At 38.6% G+C, this 19,928-nt stretch overlaps 1 protein-coding gene across 1 annotated transcript; it reads right to left on the bottom strand.

The window, feature by feature from the left end:
• Positions 1–311: 311 nt before the first annotated feature.
• Positions 312–16,311, bottom strand: usp14 (ubiquitin specific peptidase 14 (tRNA-guanine transglycosylase)). The gene is made up of 16 exons (XM_067452158.1): positions 16,142–16,311; positions 11,717–11,862; positions 11,590–11,622; positions 8,776–8,880; positions 7,827–7,930; positions 7,674–7,732; positions 6,038–6,168; positions 5,864–5,944; positions 3,067–3,149; positions 2,506–2,620; positions 2,359–2,424; positions 2,159–2,251; positions 1,935–2,066; positions 1,778–1,838; positions 1,567–1,674; positions 312–537 (listed from the first exon to the last, which is right to left on the bottom strand). The coding sequence occupies exons 1-16, from the start codon at positions 16,155–16,157 to the stop codon at positions 401–403; spliced, it is 1,470 nt and encodes a 489-aa protein (XP_067308259.1). The 5' UTR covers positions 16,158–16,311; the 3' UTR covers positions 312–400.
• Positions 16,312–19,928: the final 3,617 nt, after the last annotated feature.

Genomic DNA, 19,928 nt, shown 5'->3' with positions numbered 1-19,928 from the left:
ATTTGGCGAGATCCCAATATCATACAACTCCTGTTGATGTAATGCAAGCATCCAAAACATGTGGCCAAGAACATCTTTAGATACCAAGTCACTACTACTTCTGTGGTGGTATACTGTCTATTGAGCATGAACAGCTTTGCACAGGCTTAAAAAAAATAATCAATGCATATAGAAAACATAAAAAACATTGCTCCAAAAGTCCAATAAAAAGGATCAGGTCCAGCAATCTACCATCCATTAAAAGGGGAAAACGCCCTTAACAGACATGCCACTTGTGTTGATGCATGAAGAGTTCAGAAATTAAGGTCATGTTTTTAAAGACACAAATTTATTTGCACATCTATACAGACAGTGCTTTGAAAATGGCAATTATGGTTTAAGTTTCTTCTGTAAAACACTGTTACTCAAGTATTTCCAGACGTCGAGGGCCATACAGAAGGACATATGCTATATGCCAATCTCCACCACCAGACAGCTTCAAGATGTCCTCAGGGGTCACCACGCTGACCTTATCATCATCAAACTTCATCCATTCATCTGTTCAGAGAGAGTGAAATATCAATACCAGCTAGAACATAAAAGCACTTTATAGCAGGGGTATATAATCCTAAATAACAAAACTAAACATGCTAATCAAGGCCTTGAAGGGATCGTTCACCAAAAAATGAAAATGCTGTCATTAATCCCTTCACTGACCAAATTTTCTTAAGACATTTGCTCTATATGATGAACAGATAAAAACCTAAATTCAATTTCACAGATAAACATTGACCAGCGAGCATAAACAGTAGCTTAATGGCTACACAGAGCATTGGTTCTTGAGGAAGCTCAAACATGCTGCGTAACAAGAATGCACCTCATTGGTTCTTGCTGAAGCTCAAAATTGCTACGCGTAACATGAGAATGAATCTCAAATGTGCTCCATAAGCTTCAGTTTACAATAGCTGATGTGAGTTGATGAATGTTTATATGTGAATAAAATCCTAAATTCAACCTGTTCCATCATTTAAAGCGATCAAGTCTCTTCAGAAAATTTGTACTAAACCGCTTAAATCATGTGGATTAGTTTCACGATCTCATGATCTTTTTTTTGAAGCGTCAAAGTTTCAGTTATGTGACTGCATAAAAAATATTTGTATTCTGAATATGGAATTTGGAATTACATGAGTATGAGTAATTAATGACAGAATGTTTGGGTGAATGTCTTTGAGGAGTACTAGAAAATGTTTAGCTGCAACCTGCTCCTCGATGCAGGACATTAGTCCTCTAAAAGCAGGATTGGACAATCCCTGCTCTACAGAAATGGCATCAGAAGCTCAAAATTGTTCAAATAAATAAATAAATAAATGAGCTGGAGATTTATCTTACAAACTTGACTAGTTTTTTTTTATATTTCTGGAATTACTAGGCAGTGTTGACTAACACTAGGAAAAACCTGGAATAGCAGCACAAGAATGCTATTAAGTCACATTTACAGTTACAAAGGAATAAATAAAGACTATGCAAGTATGTTTTACAAATAATGACTGCAAAAGCTTGACCTGACATCAACAATACTTTCACTACCTTCTTTCCTTTTAACCCACGCCACATAGTGGCCAGATGAACTGGATCGGCCCTGATGCGTCAGAACTGCCTGCAGGTCATAGTAACCGCTGTTGTTGGAGCCCAAGTCTATAGAGAAGAAAAACAGTTAAAGATTATAAATCCATCTGCACAGCAAACCTTTAAACCATGTTGAAATTAAAAGAACAAAATCCTCAATTTTGGTACAAACCTTCAGAAAAACAGAAAGGTTCATATTTTGTTTCCTTTGGAACTGCAACCTTCTGACTTGCCTGTTAAATGTGAAATAAATGGAAAACGAAAAATGTTAGTCATTTTACAAATGGCTTTTCAAAATAGTGTTCAGTATGACATCGCAGGACACTTGCTTTCGGCTTCTGTTGCATCTCCAATTTCTTGTCTTCATCCTCCTTAAACTTTGTCCTCATAGGAACCATCTTCTCCTGAAGTTCAGGAGTGCACAGCTCATAGACGTCCAGCATAAGAGGAAATTTTACATCCTAAATTACACAAAATAAGTTATCAAATCAATTCATAGATATTTGGGTGACAACACTTTATATAGCAAATCACTCCTCAGCTAAAGACCTACCTTAAGGACTTTGGCATTCACAGACTCTTTTTCTTTGTAAAAGAACCGCACCATTTGCACCGTGAGGTATGCCGGGAGACGGCTGATTTTGGACTTAAATGCAGAAACATATCAAGTGACTGTTCATGTTATTATTGGACAATAAAGAAAACACTCCAATGATGCCACAAATGTCAGAAATGCCAAAAGGTCAACCATACCGATTTGATATAGAGGGCATTTCTTTGTAAGGATGGGGAAAACTTTGTGATGTCCTCCTGTAGCCTCTAGATATAATGAGAAAGTTAAAGATTAACAGGAATTGTGAGAACTAGTGGCACTTCCTATTGACGGAATGCTCCACTCACCAATCGGAGTCCAGTGGCGAGATATTTGACTTCCTGGTTGATGAAGCAGCTAAGCTGCAGCTGGCTCTCTGTGCCTTTTGTTGGATCCTCATCCTCTGACTCAGTACATTTCATACTGGATACATAAAGGTTAAGTACGATAAAAATGTCACACATTCATATCTATGGGACTGGGGAAAATTGAAACATGGTCGAGGAGTTGAAAATTGAAATCAATGTTCAGTGTTTCAATCAAACACACAGATTTTTAGGTATTCATGTACAGAAACTGTAATCAAAATGTTCCGATGTGCAAGGAACGCAAGTTCATAGTATGATGGGCGGCTTTTATAGTAAATCAGCTGACTCGTTTAAAGTCATATTAAAATGCACACAAAGGAGTCGATAAGCATTGAATTCCTGACATTAAATAATCTGATTCCAGAACTGGAATCGACTTTCGATTCACAACCCTAGTAAACATTGAAGGAATGAACTAAAGCTAAAAACTGATAAAAACTGATAAAAATGAGCTAAAAACAGCTGACTGACATGCTGATATAGACATGTACAAAAGGATACGTAGTTTCGATTTCCAGACCAAAAAACTGATCGATGAAATTCTTCTTTTTTGTGGCGGCAGCAGCTCCACTATCGCTGTCAGTCTGTTATTCAACCAAAGACATGCACACAGAGAAAATATATTAATTATTTGAAAATTAGTTTTTTTTTACTTTCCAGACAAATATGAAAGACCCTTTTTTCACTAATTTCTCTACATTTGCGTAATGAAAAAGTTTGAATACATAAGGGTTGCCATAGTACCAACATTTCCAGTAGTCAGTACCAATACCAGTAAATTCTCGATAGCATAGCAAGAACTATTTTATTATTTTATTGAACTATTTGAAAGGAAATAAATAGTTTGCATGTATACTCTAAGATTAAATGTACATCTATGTTGACACACAGCATCAGATTCCTTTGTCCCATCTGTTGCTAGTTATATCACTGTAAATCACTGCAGTTTCGGATTTAATCGCGCAATTAAAAACATGTAAAACCAGAACAATTTAGTGTACACTCTTATCAAAATAGAATCACTATTGAAATGAGCTGGATGACATCGCCGTTTTCTCCAGAGCGGCTGTATAGCGAAATCAAATGACTTGACTATTACCAAAAAAGCTGTCTACACTGCACTATGAATCCATATTTACATCGTGTTTACACTTTGTTTCTAATAATGAAAGGATTCAAGATCGTGTCGAGCAGATTCTGACTCCGACTGGCCACTGTGTTCATGCTACAGATACACCTGTGAATGGCTATAATAATCAACGCTTCTAAAACCTGTTGTGAACAAAAACCTTTGACACTTACACAGCACTTACACAAATCATCAGCGGGTACCGAATACACCCAGTACTGGGTACTACATGTACTGCAGAAATGCTGGTATTGCAATTTTTTGAAATGTCAGTATCAACTCGGTACTGAAGTATCTGTACTTTTGACTAGGGATGGGCATCATTATGGTTAACGGTATTACTGCTCATATATATTTGAATTTACATAAATACATTCTTCTTTTTAACCCTTTCGCACGTACAATCACACATTCACACGTGATTAGAACAGTCAGTGAATCACGTTCATTCAAATGTAAATTCAAATGTGCTTTCGCGTTGGCTTGCACTGAGCCAGAGACAGGCACGTTTAGAGCCGTCATATATCACAACTTTTCTGTGTTTTCAGCCACAATGTTTATTTTAGGTTACAAACATATACGTACTAAAAAACAATTCATTTAATTTCATTTCAATTCATCATTGTGTATTCTACAAGCTCTAAATGTAGAGGCAATACTAATCATTTCCATTATAATTAGTTTTATTCATATCAGATACACATTGTGTAAGTAACTTTAAATTTTACTCTATTCTTCTCCCAGTTCACCTGCCACTTGCGTTTATGTATTTTGGGAGAAGTGGATGAATTCACGTCTTGTAAATCCAACAGATCCGATTTTCTGAACTGCGCCTGCGATGGCGGCGCCCATCGTGCATACAGCTCAACTAACGCGACCGTTATAAAGGTGTTTAAACAACAAAACACTTCCACTTGTATATATTTGACAATCAGAATATCAGATATTTCAGGCCATATCTAACAAATTTGTGAATATTTTGAATAAAAAAGGCAAAATTACATAAAAGCAGATCATCATTCATTCAGCTCTGTTGTTGCTGCGGTGTGTCACGTGACAAGCAATGACCCGTCACCATGGACACCATAAAGTGAAACATTAATAACGGTTGCTTTGAAAAACTCACGCTGGGGAGTCAGCCAGAATGTTTTAAATTTACGTGTGAAAGGGTTAAACATGAGTGGATTATGCTCTGTTCATTACTGTCCTGTCTAAATAAACAGGACATTTGCATTTAAATTTGGGTTATGCAGTTTTTTTTAAATTACATTTTAAACTGGGGTGCCTTGAAATTTTATGCACTTTTGAAAGGTGCCCTGACTGAAGAAAGTTTAAGAAAGTCTGGCCTAAATGATTGCTTATTAAAGCTGAAGTTATTCATTCAAGAGCTGTGAGTGATTTTCTCTTTGCATTTGGTTGTTTAATTCGCAGTAATTCGTCAGCAAGTTTATTTACACTGCTGCCTCTTTAAGACAGATGTGCAGATCTATAGGCGACTGATAATAGGCAGATGCACTACACTTTCTCCCGACTATATCCATAATAACTACGTCCATTTTAAACACAAACTGTGTAGTGTTTAAGAGACTCTCCAAGCCGGTCATTTTGCCATAGATGTTTGTGTACATTTGATCGTTTAGACGCGAGTGTGAAACCGAAAGTGTAATTTGCTCGTCTCGTTGCGGACTGTTTCAGAACACGCACGCCGACTTGGGAACAATCTCTTGCGGACATTTTTGTGCTTTTAATAGCTCTTTTTATTATTAAACGCATTCCACAACCAACAGTAGCTAGACTGTATTTTACAACAATCACTGATCGTGCTGATCCTGTCATTACGTTTGAGTTTTAGGGAGAAATGACAGTGCTGCTGCAAAGGGAATTAAGTTGCGCTAGACATAAATATTATTATAATCTTTGGAAGCCAAAATCTAAAATAAAATCACAAATCTAAAGTGTAACCAGGCTATGTTTGAATGTTTAGTTCTGTCCTCGGCTGTCGGCTATCCTCTCTCTCACTCTCGCGATAACGTCTGAGCTTATCGATACAACGGTCTTTCAAAATACACCCCCGGGCCCGTTTAATACCGGTTTTCGGTACCCATCCCTACTTTTGACAAACCTAGAATATATAATGATAAATGTTTTTGAAGAAGAAAAAAACCCTACCTCAGGTGGGGTTTCTAGTTCTTCAGGTTCTAGTTTCTGCTGAAGGACCCGCATCATCTGGACCCAGCACTCATTGGCATCCTGAGTAAATGGAAAAATACATATATACAAATGTTCCAATTTGACGGAAATTATTCTGATTAAATGTATTCAGCTAAAAACATGTGACCTGACCTGCTGAAGGTACTGGCCCTGGTCTCCTTTTTCGGCAAACTGTGGGAAGGCCATGTGCAGGAACTGCAGCAGAATGATGGGTGGAATGCTTGACGAGGTCTTATCCATGGACTCATACAAATCACGCAGAGCTAAGTGAAGAATTCACTTGATCAAACATGTGCTACAAAAAACTATAAGATTCAGTATGGCTACACAGCTCTTTTAAGCATTAGTCTTGAGCAGCAAGCTTCGACATACAGTGCATCCGGAAGGTTTTCACAGCGCTTCATTTTTTCCACGTTTTATTATGAAATATATATATATATTTTTTAATCTTTGCAAATTTATTAAAAATAACAAACAAGCAAAATCACGTACATAAGTATTCACAGCCTTTGCTCAATACTTTGTTAAAGCACCTTTGGCACCAAATTACAGCCTCAAGTCTTTTTGAGTATGATGCTACATGTTTGCCACAACCTATTTTGGGCAGTTTCTCCCATTCTTCTTTGCAGGACCTCTCAAGCTCTATCAGGCTGGATGGGGAGCGTTGGTGCACAGCCATTTTCAGATCTCTCCAGAGATGTTGGGTTCAAGTCTGGGACATTCACTCAAGGACATTCACAGAGTTGTACCGTAGCCACTCCGTTGTTATCTTGGCTGTGTGCTTAGAGCCATTGTCCTGACTGAGTTCCAGAGCACTCTGGAACAGGTTTTCATCAAGGAGTTCTATGTACAATGCTGCATTCATCTTTCCCTCAATCCCGACTAGTCTCTCAGTTCCTGCCACTGAAAAAAATCCCCACAGCATGATGCTGCCACCACCACCATGCTTCACTGTAGGGATGGTATTTGCCAGGTGATTAACAGTGCCTGGTTTCTTCCAAGACCAGAGTCCTTCAGGTGCTTTTACTGAGGATTGGCTTCCATCTAGCCAATCTAACATACAGGTCTGATTGATAAAGTGCTGCAGAGATGGTTGTTCTTCTGGAAGGTTCTCCTCTCTCTACAGAGAAACGCTGTCTGGAGCTCTGTCAGAGTGACCATCGTGTTCTTGGTCACCTCCCTGACTAAGGCCCTTCTTCCGCGATGGCTTAGTTTGACCAGGCGGCCGGCTCTAGTAAAAGTCCTGGTGGTTCTAAACTTCTTCCATTTACAGATGATGGAGGCCACTGTTCTCATTGGGACCCCAGATCTGAGCCTCGATACAATCCTGTCTCAGAGGTCTACAGACAATTCCTTGGACTTCGTGGCTTGGTTTTTGCTCTGACATGCACTGTTAACCGTTGGACCTTATATAGACAGGTGTGTGCCTTTCCAAATCATGTTAAATCAACTGAATTTACCACAGGTTGAATCCAATGAAGTTGTAGAAACATCTAAAGGACGATCAGTAGAAACAGGATGCACCTGAGCTCAATTTTGAGTTCCATGGCAAAGGTTGTGAACACTTTATTTTTAATAAATTTGCAAAGATTTCAAACAAACTTCTTTCACGTTGTTATAATAGGGTATTGTTTGTAGAATTTTGAGGAAAATAATTATTTGAATCAATTTTGGAATTAGGCTGTAATGTAACATAAAATGTGGAAAAAGTGAAAGTTGTGAATTCGTTCTGTATGCACTGTACCGATACACAGTAAAAGCTCATCACCTGCTGTGATGTACTGGGAAGGTGCGTTAGCTCCAGACGACCGCAAGGCACCAGAGTACCTACAGATGGAGGAAAATTACCACAAAAAACACATTGATGTATTACACCACATATATCACTGAACTTGATTTGAAGGACATGTCTAAATCATACCTCCTGAGAGCGCCTTTGAGCTCAGGCACAGAGCGTAGACACTGAACTGTTGCATTCATGTAGCATGTATTGCCCAGATTTGTCAATCCACATGGCAACTCCATCTGAACACGACAGAGATAGCAAAAATGATTTCACAGCTGTTGGCTTGTTTCTGTGATTCCTGCTAAAATGCTTAAAGGGTTAGTTCACCCAAAAATGAAAATCATTTCATTAATTACTCACCCTCATGTCGTTGGACACACCTACGTTCATCTTCGGAACACAAATGAAGATATTTTTGTTGAAAGCTGATGGCTGAAAAAGGCTTCAGAAAGGCCTCCATTGGCATTCAGTACATTCCCACTGACCCACTCACTAAAGACGTCATTACAAAGTCCATCTCACTACAGCGGCTGTACAATAACTTTGCAATGCGCGAAAATGGTTATTGTGCACACAAAAATCAAAATAACGACTTTATCCACCAAGTTGATAAACTTGACGTGAACTCGGCGCTTGCGCGAGAATATGACGCAGCTCCAGCATTTGAATACATGACCCGGAATAGGAGGAGCGGCAGTATCACGTGAGTTCACATCAGAGACCTAACTTGGCGGATAGTCATTATTAAGATTTTTTTGCGCACAAAAACTATTCTCGTCGCATTGTAATATTATTGTACAGCCACTGTAGTGAGATGGACTTTATTGCGACATCTTTAGTGCCTTTATGGGTCTTGTGAGTGGGTCAGTGTGAATGTACTGAATGCCAATGGAGGCCTTTCTGAAGCCTTTCTCAACCATCAGCTTTCAACAAAAATATCTTCATTGTGTTCCGAAGATGAACGAAGGTGTTACGGGTGTCCAACGATATGAGTGAATAATTAATTAAAATTTTCATTTTTGGGTGAACCAACCCTTTAAATAGCAGAGCGTTCTGATCCCAGATCTGTTGGCTGAAATCTTACCGCAGATGCGAGCTGCTCCTCCGTCATGTCCTCCACAAACATGGGTCGTACTACAGGCTCTTCAGGCAGGGCATCAGCGGAGCCCATCATCAGAAGAGTCATCCCCTACATGATCAAAACATAATTTAGCTGAAGAAAACTTGCATTTAAAAGTCAACATGAAGCATTTTTTGCAACACCTATTGCACTTGGGAAATGTTATGAATTATACAACAAAGAGGAAATTGAGGAAAAATTTAATTAACAAACATGAATTTATTGAATCATGAAAAATCTGGTTTAATTATGCACAGTATTTTTTTTTTTTTTGTAGAGGTATACTATGAAGCACCATGGACCTGGAGGAGGTTTGTTTTGTACAGGCTGTATAGAGCTGACATAATAAAGCTACTCTGAAGTATCAATAAATCTTGGAAATCATTTTGTGTATTGAACCAGAGTTGTGGTAATGGGAAATGATTTATGCAACTACTGAACAGCTGTAACATTTACATTGTTTTTGGCAGTTTACCAAAAATGGCACCAATTCTCCCGATTTGCTGCTAAGCTAATCAGTCAGTCACGCTATTGGTCGCTGTTCTAGCCATGAGTGTGACTGACCAACAAACGTGCACAACAGGACCACAAACATGTATTAAGGAACTGATTATTAGGGGTGACCCCTAATAGTCGAAGATTCGATGCATCGATATGCAAGACCGGATTCAACCACTGATCTCATGGTCGAATCTTTCGCGGGTGTTATGAAACGAGGATCATACCATTTTAGGCAATATGGGGGTGCTCAATATTAGTGTTATAAAGACGTGTCGGGCCGCTGAGCGATAGCCCCTTTAAGGGCACTGAGCTTCACACTGGACGCGCCGTGCCTTTAAAATTCGAACACATATACACCGACGGCGGCATTCAACGCCTGTCAGCGGCGATTAAATGTATATTCCCCTCAAATCGTGAATGTACATACTGATTTCACCCTGTGCTACAAGACACACTCATCGTGCATCTCTTCTGTCAGAAGTCGTGTCCTGTGAGCTTCAGTCCGGTGTCAGACCCCCTTTAGGCACAATCGGCTTAAGAACGTGCATATAAACGCACTCAAAGTGTTCTTTTCCTCTCTAGGCAGGAATTTTTTTAGGTTTATTTATCAAAATGTTTTTATATATATTTGTGTGACGTTCTGTGTTTCGATCGCGGCTTTTAAATGTTATGAGAGAACGGTTAATTTACGAATGTGTAGTAGGCCTGCACGATATTGGAAAAAAATTATATTGCGATATTTTTTTCCCCAACAATATATATTGCGATATTAAGAGCCATCAATCCAGGCTAAAGTCAATAATTACCATTCCGTGATATTAATAATTTCACTAATAAGCAAGCCTCATTACAAGTGACAAAAAGAAATGTTGGAAAATATGTGTAAACATGAAACTAAACCTCCAGTAGGTGGCAGCAGGTGACCGTCTTAACAAGTGAGTCACTGAGTCGTTCATTCAAACGATTCATTCGAACACTGAAGCGTTCACACTTGTTGCTATGAGTGAGACGTGTTACGGTTCTGCTGTGAACGATTTTAACTGCTGAAATAGAACAACAACACTAAATATTGCATCTAAAAATGTAAGTGACTAAGTGAATGTTAATTAGTTGTTTATGGAGCTGTCATATCAGTGTCATTTTCAGTCGTGATGGTATTCAGGAAAACGCTCTAGTGTTGTGATTTCTCCTCGAGAGGCTGCACGAGCGTCAACAGCGCGACCTTATTATCATCAGTTCATTATATATTATCCACTATCGATCGCCACTTACACTAAATTAATGCATAAACATTCTTGCATTTTGGTGATTCACTAGTTATTTTTTTGTTTTAATCAGGCTTTTGTCAGTCAGGCAAGTAAAATTCTCTTTCACTTGTCCCTTCAAAACACCCACATGTCCCGGACAAGCGTTAATGTCGAGCCCTGCTTTGTATTCATCGTAAAGAGATTTGTTGTGCCGTTTTAAGTGATCAGACAAATTGGTGGTGTTTTCTTGTTTTGTGGCCACAAGACACTCTATGCAAAGTACCTCTTTTTGTTCAACATCCTCCTTTATGTAGCCAAAATAGTCCCAAAAAGATCATTTCTGGTACGAACCTTCCCCCCCCCCTATTCGGATCCTCATTTGTCGTGCATTTTAGCCGGGAATGTTTGGCGGTGAGCAGCGGCACAGCGAACCAATCACTGTGCAGGCATGAGGAACGTGCATGTCACTCCAGCAACACACTCGTGTTTACTGTGTGCTTCCTTAATACACCATGGGCTACTACCATAGACCGTAAAAAAATACTACTACCCTTCACATCGCATGTTCCGGCGATGTGACTATCGCACACGCGCACATCGCGATGTCGATGTTAAAACAGAATATCGTTCAGCCCTAATGTGTAGTGTTGCCTAGTTATGATCACTTTATTAAAAGTGGTGGCTGTGCGCCATGTGTAAAGTAAAATAAAAATTTACTTAGCCTCCTGCTGACTAGTGTCCTGCCCTTCCCAACCCGTTAGTGTTTATTTTTTTCCGGTCTATGGTTTACACACACATAGATGATTCGACTATCGGTCGATCATAGAGGGATTCGAAAATTCTCATTCGAATGTGAAAATCCTTAGTTGGGGACACCCCTACTGATTATAATGTTTATTTTGCACTGTTGAATAAACTATACTGGAACTTATGATTCAATATTTAATTATTAACTTCTGAAATTCTGATTACAGGACAACTCAGTACATTTTCTGAATCTACCAGAAAATAGATTTAGCCACATACTTACATTTTTCAACTTGATATTGCCCCACTCATCATCCTGGTAAACAAAAGTAAAATAAGTCACAAACCTGCAATAACAGAACAGAGGACAGCAAATATGAATGTTCTCCATTACAGGTTACCACCACTACCTTCAGTGTTCCTCCTTTCACCATGACTTTCTGTCTCTCTGGCTGAACCCCTGTTAGAGCGAAAAGCTGGGCTTTGAACACCATGGGCGGCTCCTCTGTATTTAGCTCCACTGCATCAAACTTCTCCTTTCCCCATTTCACATTCACTAAGATATTCAAAGAAAAAAAGGAAGAAAAAAATCAGGACATAAAAAAAAAAAATTGTGACAGCAAAATTATTCAGTAACGCTCATCTACACATTGCTGATAGCCTATAGAATTTTGGTTTTAAAGCAGGGGTTTTCAAACCATCCCAAGATTCTCCCCACCTAGTACTGCACATTTTAAATGTCTCAGGGAGCGCTGCAAAACCTGAGCTTGGTTTTTCCAAAGGATTTTTTTTTAGAGACAGTGATTTTCACAATAATAAACATGAGAAATCTAGTCATGTTTATAATGTAAATTTTAAAAATACAATGAATAATACATTATTGGTCACATTATTTTGGTGTTAAAACTACAAAAAACACAGCTGAGAGGGTGTTTCTCTTACAGCGCCTAAGGGAGTGATGATAAGGGAGTGACAGATCATCTTTCTCTCTTCTGACAGCAGTAATCAAGCCCACTATATTTTTTCCAGTGCTGCAGCTATGGCATCACTTTGTTGCGAAAACATTAGCATTTTAGCACTTCCGGTTCCATTGTCCCAAAGTCAACGTTTTTTTTGTTTTTTTTAATGGATGAAATAAGGTATGTTGTGAGCAAGCTTAAAGCTACAGTGTGTGATATTTTCCCCCATCTAGCAGTGAAAAGGTATATGACCATCCAGTGACTAATAGTTTCTGTTCCTCTCAATTCTGATTTCGTTTTAACAGGCCCCACCATACCTCACAAATCTACTGCTCCCATTTAATCCTAAAACACTTTGTTCAGAAAACCAAAACCTCCTTGTTGTGCCCAGGACAACTAGGGTAAATAAAGGTGGCTGAGCCTTTGCGGTAATAGGGCCAAGACTTTGGAATGAGTTACCTTTATCTATTATTTCTGCCACATGCCTGCCGATATTTAAAAGTACCGTTCTTTGCGTGTTTTCGAAGCTTTGATTATGTTTACAGTGTGCAATAGAACATGAGTTCATGTTTCGCGTGTAAAAAAAACAGTATTTTTCACACAATTTACTTATCTGTACATTGCTGTTTTCTCTTTTCTAAAAACAGCCTGATGATTTCCTTGTTCTATGAAGTCCCTCCTTCAGAAACACGTAACGAGTTCTGATTAGGCCAGCGCTTCCCGTGTTGTGATTGGACAGCAGTTTAGCGTTGGCATTGAACTTTGGCATTGAACTTTGAGCTTTATAATTTTACAGGTATTATTTATGCTCTAACAGCAACATTACACACTAACTAAAGTTTGAAAGATGGAATCGCGAAGAACGGGGCCTTTAAGAAGTGGCTGAAAGCGCATTTAATGAGTGGGGGGACATATACTGTACAACCCATATGTACTTAAATGTTGTTTTATAAATTGTTTTTGTTTGTTTTTGTTTTTATACATTTGTTTGTTAACGATTATGTAAAGCACTTTGGTCAACTTCAGTTGTTGTTAATAGTGCTATAAAAAACTCATAGGAAAGGAAAAAGTGGTTGCTAACAAGTGGCTAAATTGGACTACAGAGTCTGACAAAGAGATTAAACATCATTACATCAAACAGGAAAACTCAGTCTGCTTTTACAACCTCATTATTTTGCTCTTACACTGATCATGCATAACATTACTGACAGGGGAAGTGAATAACAATGATTATCTCCTCATCATTGCACTGTTAGTGGGTGTATATTAGGATTAGGAATATATTAGGCAGCAAGTGAACATTTTGTCCTCGAAGTTGAAGTGTTACAAGCAGCAAAGATTTCAGCAAGTTTGACAAAGACCAAATTGTGATGGCTAGACGACAGGGTCAAAGCATCTCCAAAACTGCAGCTCTTGTGGTTGTTCCCATTCTGCAGTCTTAAGTATTTATCAAAAGTGGCCCAAGAAAGGAACGGTGGTGAACCAGCAACAGGGTCATGGGCGGCCAAGGCTCATTGGTACACGCAGGGAGCGAAGGCTGGCCCTTGTGGTCCGATTAAACAGACGAGCTACTGTAGCTCAAATTGCTCAGGAAGTTAATGCTGGTTCTGATAGAAAGGTGTCAGAATAGACAGTGTATTGCAGTTTGTTGTGTATGGGGCTGCATAGCCACAGACTAGTCAGGGTGCCCATGCTGACACAGTCCACCATGGAAAGCGCCAACAGTGGGCATGTGAGCATCAGAGCTGGACCACGGAGCAATGGAAGAAGGAGGCCTGATCTGATGAATCACATTTTCTTTTACATCACGTGGATGGCTGGGTCCATGTGCGTCACTGACCTGGGGAACACATGGCACCAAGGATGCACTATGGAAATGAGGGAAGGCGACAGAGGCAATCTGATGCTTTGGGATATGTTATGCTGGGAAACCTTGTGTCCTGCAATCCATGTGGATATTACCTTGACACATACCACCCACCTAAGCATTGTTGCAGACCATGTACAACCTTTCATAGAAACGGTATTCCCTGGTGGCTGTGATCTCTTTCTGCAGGATAATGCACCCTGCCACAAAGCAAAATGGTTCAGAAATGGTTTGAGGAGCACAACGAGTTTGAGGTGTTGACTTGGCCTCCAAGTTCCCCAGATCTCAATCCAATCGAGCATCTGTGGAATATGCTGAACAAACAAGTCTGATCCATGGAGGTCCCACCCACCTCGCAACTTACAGGACTTAAAGAATATGCTGCTAACATATTGGTGCCAAATACCAAAGCACACCTTTAGGGGTCTAGTGGAGTCCATGCCTCGACGGGTCAGGGCAGTTTTGGCGGCAAAAACGGGACCAACACAATATTAAGTCATAATGTTATGCCTGTTTGGTGGAAAAACTATTCTAACTAAAATATTTTGAGAAAATATTTTTAGATACAATTTGAAAGAGTTGTCGGAAGCTTAGTGATGGTGACATTGAAGTAGACCGACCATGGTTCAGGATTTCGTTACCCAAAGCCAATTAAGTTCACAAGGTTGCAAGGGCCATCATTACCAACAGAGTTCAATTTAACTTGCAACCATAGTTGGCTAACTGCTTTTAGGAAATGTACCCAAGAACGACCAAAACATCATTGGCGATACGATGCTGGTTAGTCCAATCCAATCCCGTACTCTAAGGATAGGTCACACAAGTCAATAAAGTAAGGGATTTATTCTGTAAAAGTGTTTCCTTTGTGGTTTATACGCATATCTTAACAGATAATACATTTATTCGCCTAATTTGAGTGCATATTTTTTTATGTGCATATTGTGTATATCCGGCCGTTTTTATGTGATATCCCAAAAAATTCCATAAAAATAGGTGGGTGGAAACATAGTTTATGACACATTCTGCTTCTGAGAACCCTAGAAATGTGAAAAGGGTCCATAAAGGAAACATCCAAAATGTGTAGTGCCGGAACAGTTTTAAAACACCTGCTTTAAAAGAGACCCAAAAGTGAAAATTCAATCTTCTACTCACCTTCATGTCTTTTAAAACAATAACATTTTTATTTCTGCTAAGGTGGAATATTTTAAGCCTAACATCCTAAAACTATACAGACACGCACTTCAAGAAGAAAACGAAAGAAAGAAAAAACATTCTTTTAGTTAACTTGTAATATAGTTGATTATTTTTATGATGCTTTTCACCCCCCATTTCTGAAGTTTGACAGCCCTAGTAATTCTGGGGTGAACTGTTCCATGATATTTAGTTTGAAACCCCATTAACACAACTGACATAAAAAGCTACACATAAAACATACTAACCACATGAGACGCTACAAAAAAATGACACGATAGATTTATCACTGGAAATCCAATGCGATGAACTAGTAAATCTACCACACACCAGATATAGCACGATGCATACAAGCCATGATGCATCAATTTTCACTACAAGCTCTTCTATAGCCAATTTTACAAAAAACACAATTGTAGCCGTAGAGTCTGTACCTACGGTTCAGTAATACTGTATATTGACTGAAAGTGCAATAAGTGTTATAGGCATTTAAGTTAACGTTAAATAAAGTGTGAGCAGCCTAGCCGGTATAAGTTAACATGCTGCATCACTAACACTCAAGTCTGAACATTTAACGTTACATTTCACATCTTAACGTACATATCATATAAAAAAAAGCAACGCCCCAACCGTCCCACCAGAAAGCTTGTTATGTGATTTCTGCTTGTTATGTGGTTTAGCTTTCTCTGTTTTTGAACAGAAAGCACTAACTGAGGCCTGAAGCTAATGTCTCATGCTAACGGCGCTGTCTCATCTCACGCATCGCTTATCGTTTAAAGACGAACTTTGATTTATGTAAAATCATGGTGTGAACAGACCTGTAAATACGGGCATCTTTCTGTTTGCTTGTCCTTTAAACAGCTCTACTCCAAAAGCCGGGTTTAAGTCGGGGTGCGGAAGATTTGTGTGTCTTGTAACTTCATTCAAACGGCAGCCCACAATGACGCTGCAACTGCATGATGACCAGATCGATGAGCTCGGCTAGCGACTAAGTAAACCTCACCTCTATGACGAAGGTTTGGGTTATGAATATATTAATAAGGTCTTTCAGACCTGTCACAGTACAGCCCTTATTCATGAATATTAATTAATTAATGCTGACTTTGCATGGTTAAATCTTCCAATAGCAAAGGCTTAAATAATGAATATTAAACACCAAGCAGTCCCTTTTAATTCACTGCTTTGCCATTGGAGGGAGACTTTTTGCAACCATATCTACATTAATATTTGGGTGTATGACGGAAAAGAATATATATATATATATATATATATATATATATATATATATATATATATATATATATATATATATATATATATATATATATATATATATACATACATACACACGCACGCACGCACGCACACACACACACACACACACACACACACACACACACACACACACACACACACACACACACACACACACACACACACAACTGGCAATATTTTAAAATAATTTTAGGACTTTTTCTATACTTATTAGACTGTTATGTAATATATGACATTGACATATACTCATTTTATGAAAATAATTAACCATTTTTTGGTTAATTTGGTATTTTTCCACCATGAAAATGTCTTTCCTGCATGAGTAATAGTAATGCATTTTTAAATTAATTACATTCCTACTATTTAAATAAGCTTAATCTCTGATACACACTTAAAGCTACAGTGTGGGATATTTTCCCCCATCTAGCGGTGAAAAGGTATATGACCATCCAGTGAATAATAGTTTCTGTTCCTCTCCATTCTGATTTCGTTTTAACTCCTACGGTGGCCGATTTAGTCCAAGATTAACATGGCAACCCCCCTCTTCACATTCGAAAAACGGTGCCAATGAATGTTAAAACGGGAAAGGCAAAGCTTGAATTTATAAGTATGTCCCTCTTTGGCTAATGTACTTTCAAGATGGAGGGGCAACATGGCGACCAGCATTCGAACCCCTCACCCGTATGTATTTTCAATGGCATATTATAAACTTACGAGAATACTTTATTACTTGAAAGAAGTAAATAAACATTAATGAGCACATATTTTTTTGAAAGAACTAAGTGTTTTTAGCTAAGAATAAACTAAAAACGTTACACAGTGTAGCTTTAAAAATAAAGGTTGTTAAATGGTTCTTTGGCGGGGTATATGGTTCCATGAAGAACCTTTAAAATCCAAAGAACCTTTCCATTGCACAAAAGGTTCTTTGTAGCGCGGAAAGGTTCTTTAGACTATAAAATGATTTGAAAAAAATGGTTCTCTTAAAAAACCTTTCAGAAAAACGGTTCTTCAGGGAATCAAAAATGGTTCTCTGTGAAAACCCATTTTTGGTTCTTCCGGCCCCTTTATTTTTAAGGGTGTCTCATTAAAAACATCAATATAATTGAAATATGTGTATTCATATTTTTTACATTTTTGTTGTAGCCTATCTTTGTAGTCAGATTTTAAGTCGGGACAGTTACCCGGAGTGACATTTTGGGACTTTTGAGGTCAATATAATCATTGATAATGAATGCTCACATGAGTAATTTAGAGGGTGAAGTCAAGTCATTTAATGTAGTGTATTTAAAAATGTATATAGCCTATTTTTTATATTATGCTTTGAACACCAGAATTGATGCACAGTGGCATTGACCCATTTACTCGCTTAGTTTGAAATCCCATCAACACTAAACCCCCTGGACAAGTGGCTAGTCCATCACAGGGAATACAAGCATAATATTTTATGTAATTGCAGTTTTTAACTGCAAGACAGCAATAATAGCTAAATTAATAAAAATATGAGAGATTTTAAATGTCATGGCATCAACACATAAAAGTTGTCACAAGGCCATGTTTACAACTATGTAGCATCCTCTCTTCTTTTTATAACAGTCTACAAATGTCTGGGGACTGAGGAAACAAGTTGCTCAAGTTTAGGAATATGAATGTTGTCCCAGGGCCAGCAATAGCTCTTTGGTTGCCCTAGGCGAGATGGATGCTTGGGTTGTTTGAACCCAGTGAATGGACCGATTCAAACAACCCAATGTCTGGGTTTGTCCATTTTCTAGGTTTATTCATTTTTCAAAACAACTTGGGTTGTTTTTTTTTTTTAACCCAGCATTTTTTAGAGTGCAAGGTTATTTACCAAATATTAACTTCCTAAAACTCCAAAAACACTCTTAAGCACCTGTAAGGACACAAGCAAATTATGACCCATAAACTGGATTAACTATACCCTCTAAAAAAAGAACACACACACACACACACACACACACACACACACACACACACACACACACACACACACACACACACACACACACACACACACACACACACACACACACATATATATTCTTATATTCCTAAATTCCTAAAAGGGAACTATACAGAAGAACGGACACCACTAGCATACTATCACCATAATGGTTACTATGTGTTTATGCAACTACTATGTGAACTCACTAAACATAACATGCATTTATAATGAATGTAAAGAGACTAGAGAGCATTTGTAGGCTACTTTTCATAACCAGCATGCATATGATACGTTATCCACATTTATAACATAATGGACTGTTGATATTTAAATTACATCCATGTAGGTTTTTGTAGATTATTGTCACTGAAGTTATGTTTGTAATACATAGAAATACGTAGAAAACTAGCTTAGTGACAGCAATGAAACGTCCACTATTAGTTGATAATATTGATAATACTAAGTACATTTATTTAGTTTGATAACTTATTGGCTGAGATAAGAAGACTTACCTCTATTCTGTTTTTTTTTTCTTCTTCCTTTCTCTTTTTCCATCCCTTTGTATCCACGGGTTTAGACGCTTCACTTTTGATGAACGCGCAAGGGATGAGCACTTGCCTGACCTAATGCCTGAACAAATAATCAAAAATCACCATCAATTCAATCTAATAATCAGATTGATAGGTAATTAAACGTGTGGCTGAGGGGGCGCCCTAGGAGGATCATGTTTAATTAACATTATGCTGTATTTTACTTATGTTCCAATTCTATGCTTAAAGGTAGGGTAGGTTAGCCTAGAAATCTAGACGCACCCTAGCGGCAGCAAATTTAATCTGCCCGCAAGTGTCGTCTAGGAACTCTCAATACCTTTCTGAGCTGTATTCCTCACAATCTGGACGGGCCAGTCACATCATGTATAGAGTCAGTGGGCGGGGCCATAATGACGACGGCCGAGTTGCGTTTGCGTGCTTCTAGTAAACACAGAAACTGGCGAACGGCAGCGGTCTTTCGAATCAGCTTTGACTGCGATTCTGGAAGACTTGGAGTTAAGCTTTTCTCTGAGAAAAGAACAAAGAACGGCACTGAAGTCATTCTTAAAAAGGGAAGATGTGTTCGGAGTTTAGCCGACCGGATACGGCGAATGTTTAATCTATCAACAAGCTCCCCTTCACCTTCGTTGCTCTGGTTGGTGTAGCTCTATCCTATCGCGTGCAGAGGGAGTTTGAAAGACAACCGTTTATCCCTCCCCTCGGATTGAGCCCTGTCTATGGCGAGTTTCCAGACCAAACACCTTGATGTGGGTCTGGCTTGTCAGGCTAAGGGTAGGTAGGAATTGGTTAAAAAGCTTTTTTCCAAATTTGTTTAAACTT

This window comes from Pseudorasbora parva, chromosome 9 (genome assembly GCF_024679245.1).
Source record: "Pseudorasbora parva isolate DD20220531a chromosome 9, ASM2467924v1, whole genome shotgun sequence".
Taxonomy (NCBI): Eukaryota; Metazoa; Chordata; class Actinopteri; order Cypriniformes; family Gobionidae; genus Pseudorasbora; species Pseudorasbora parva.
This window is presented reverse-complemented; position numbering and strand designations above follow the sequence as displayed.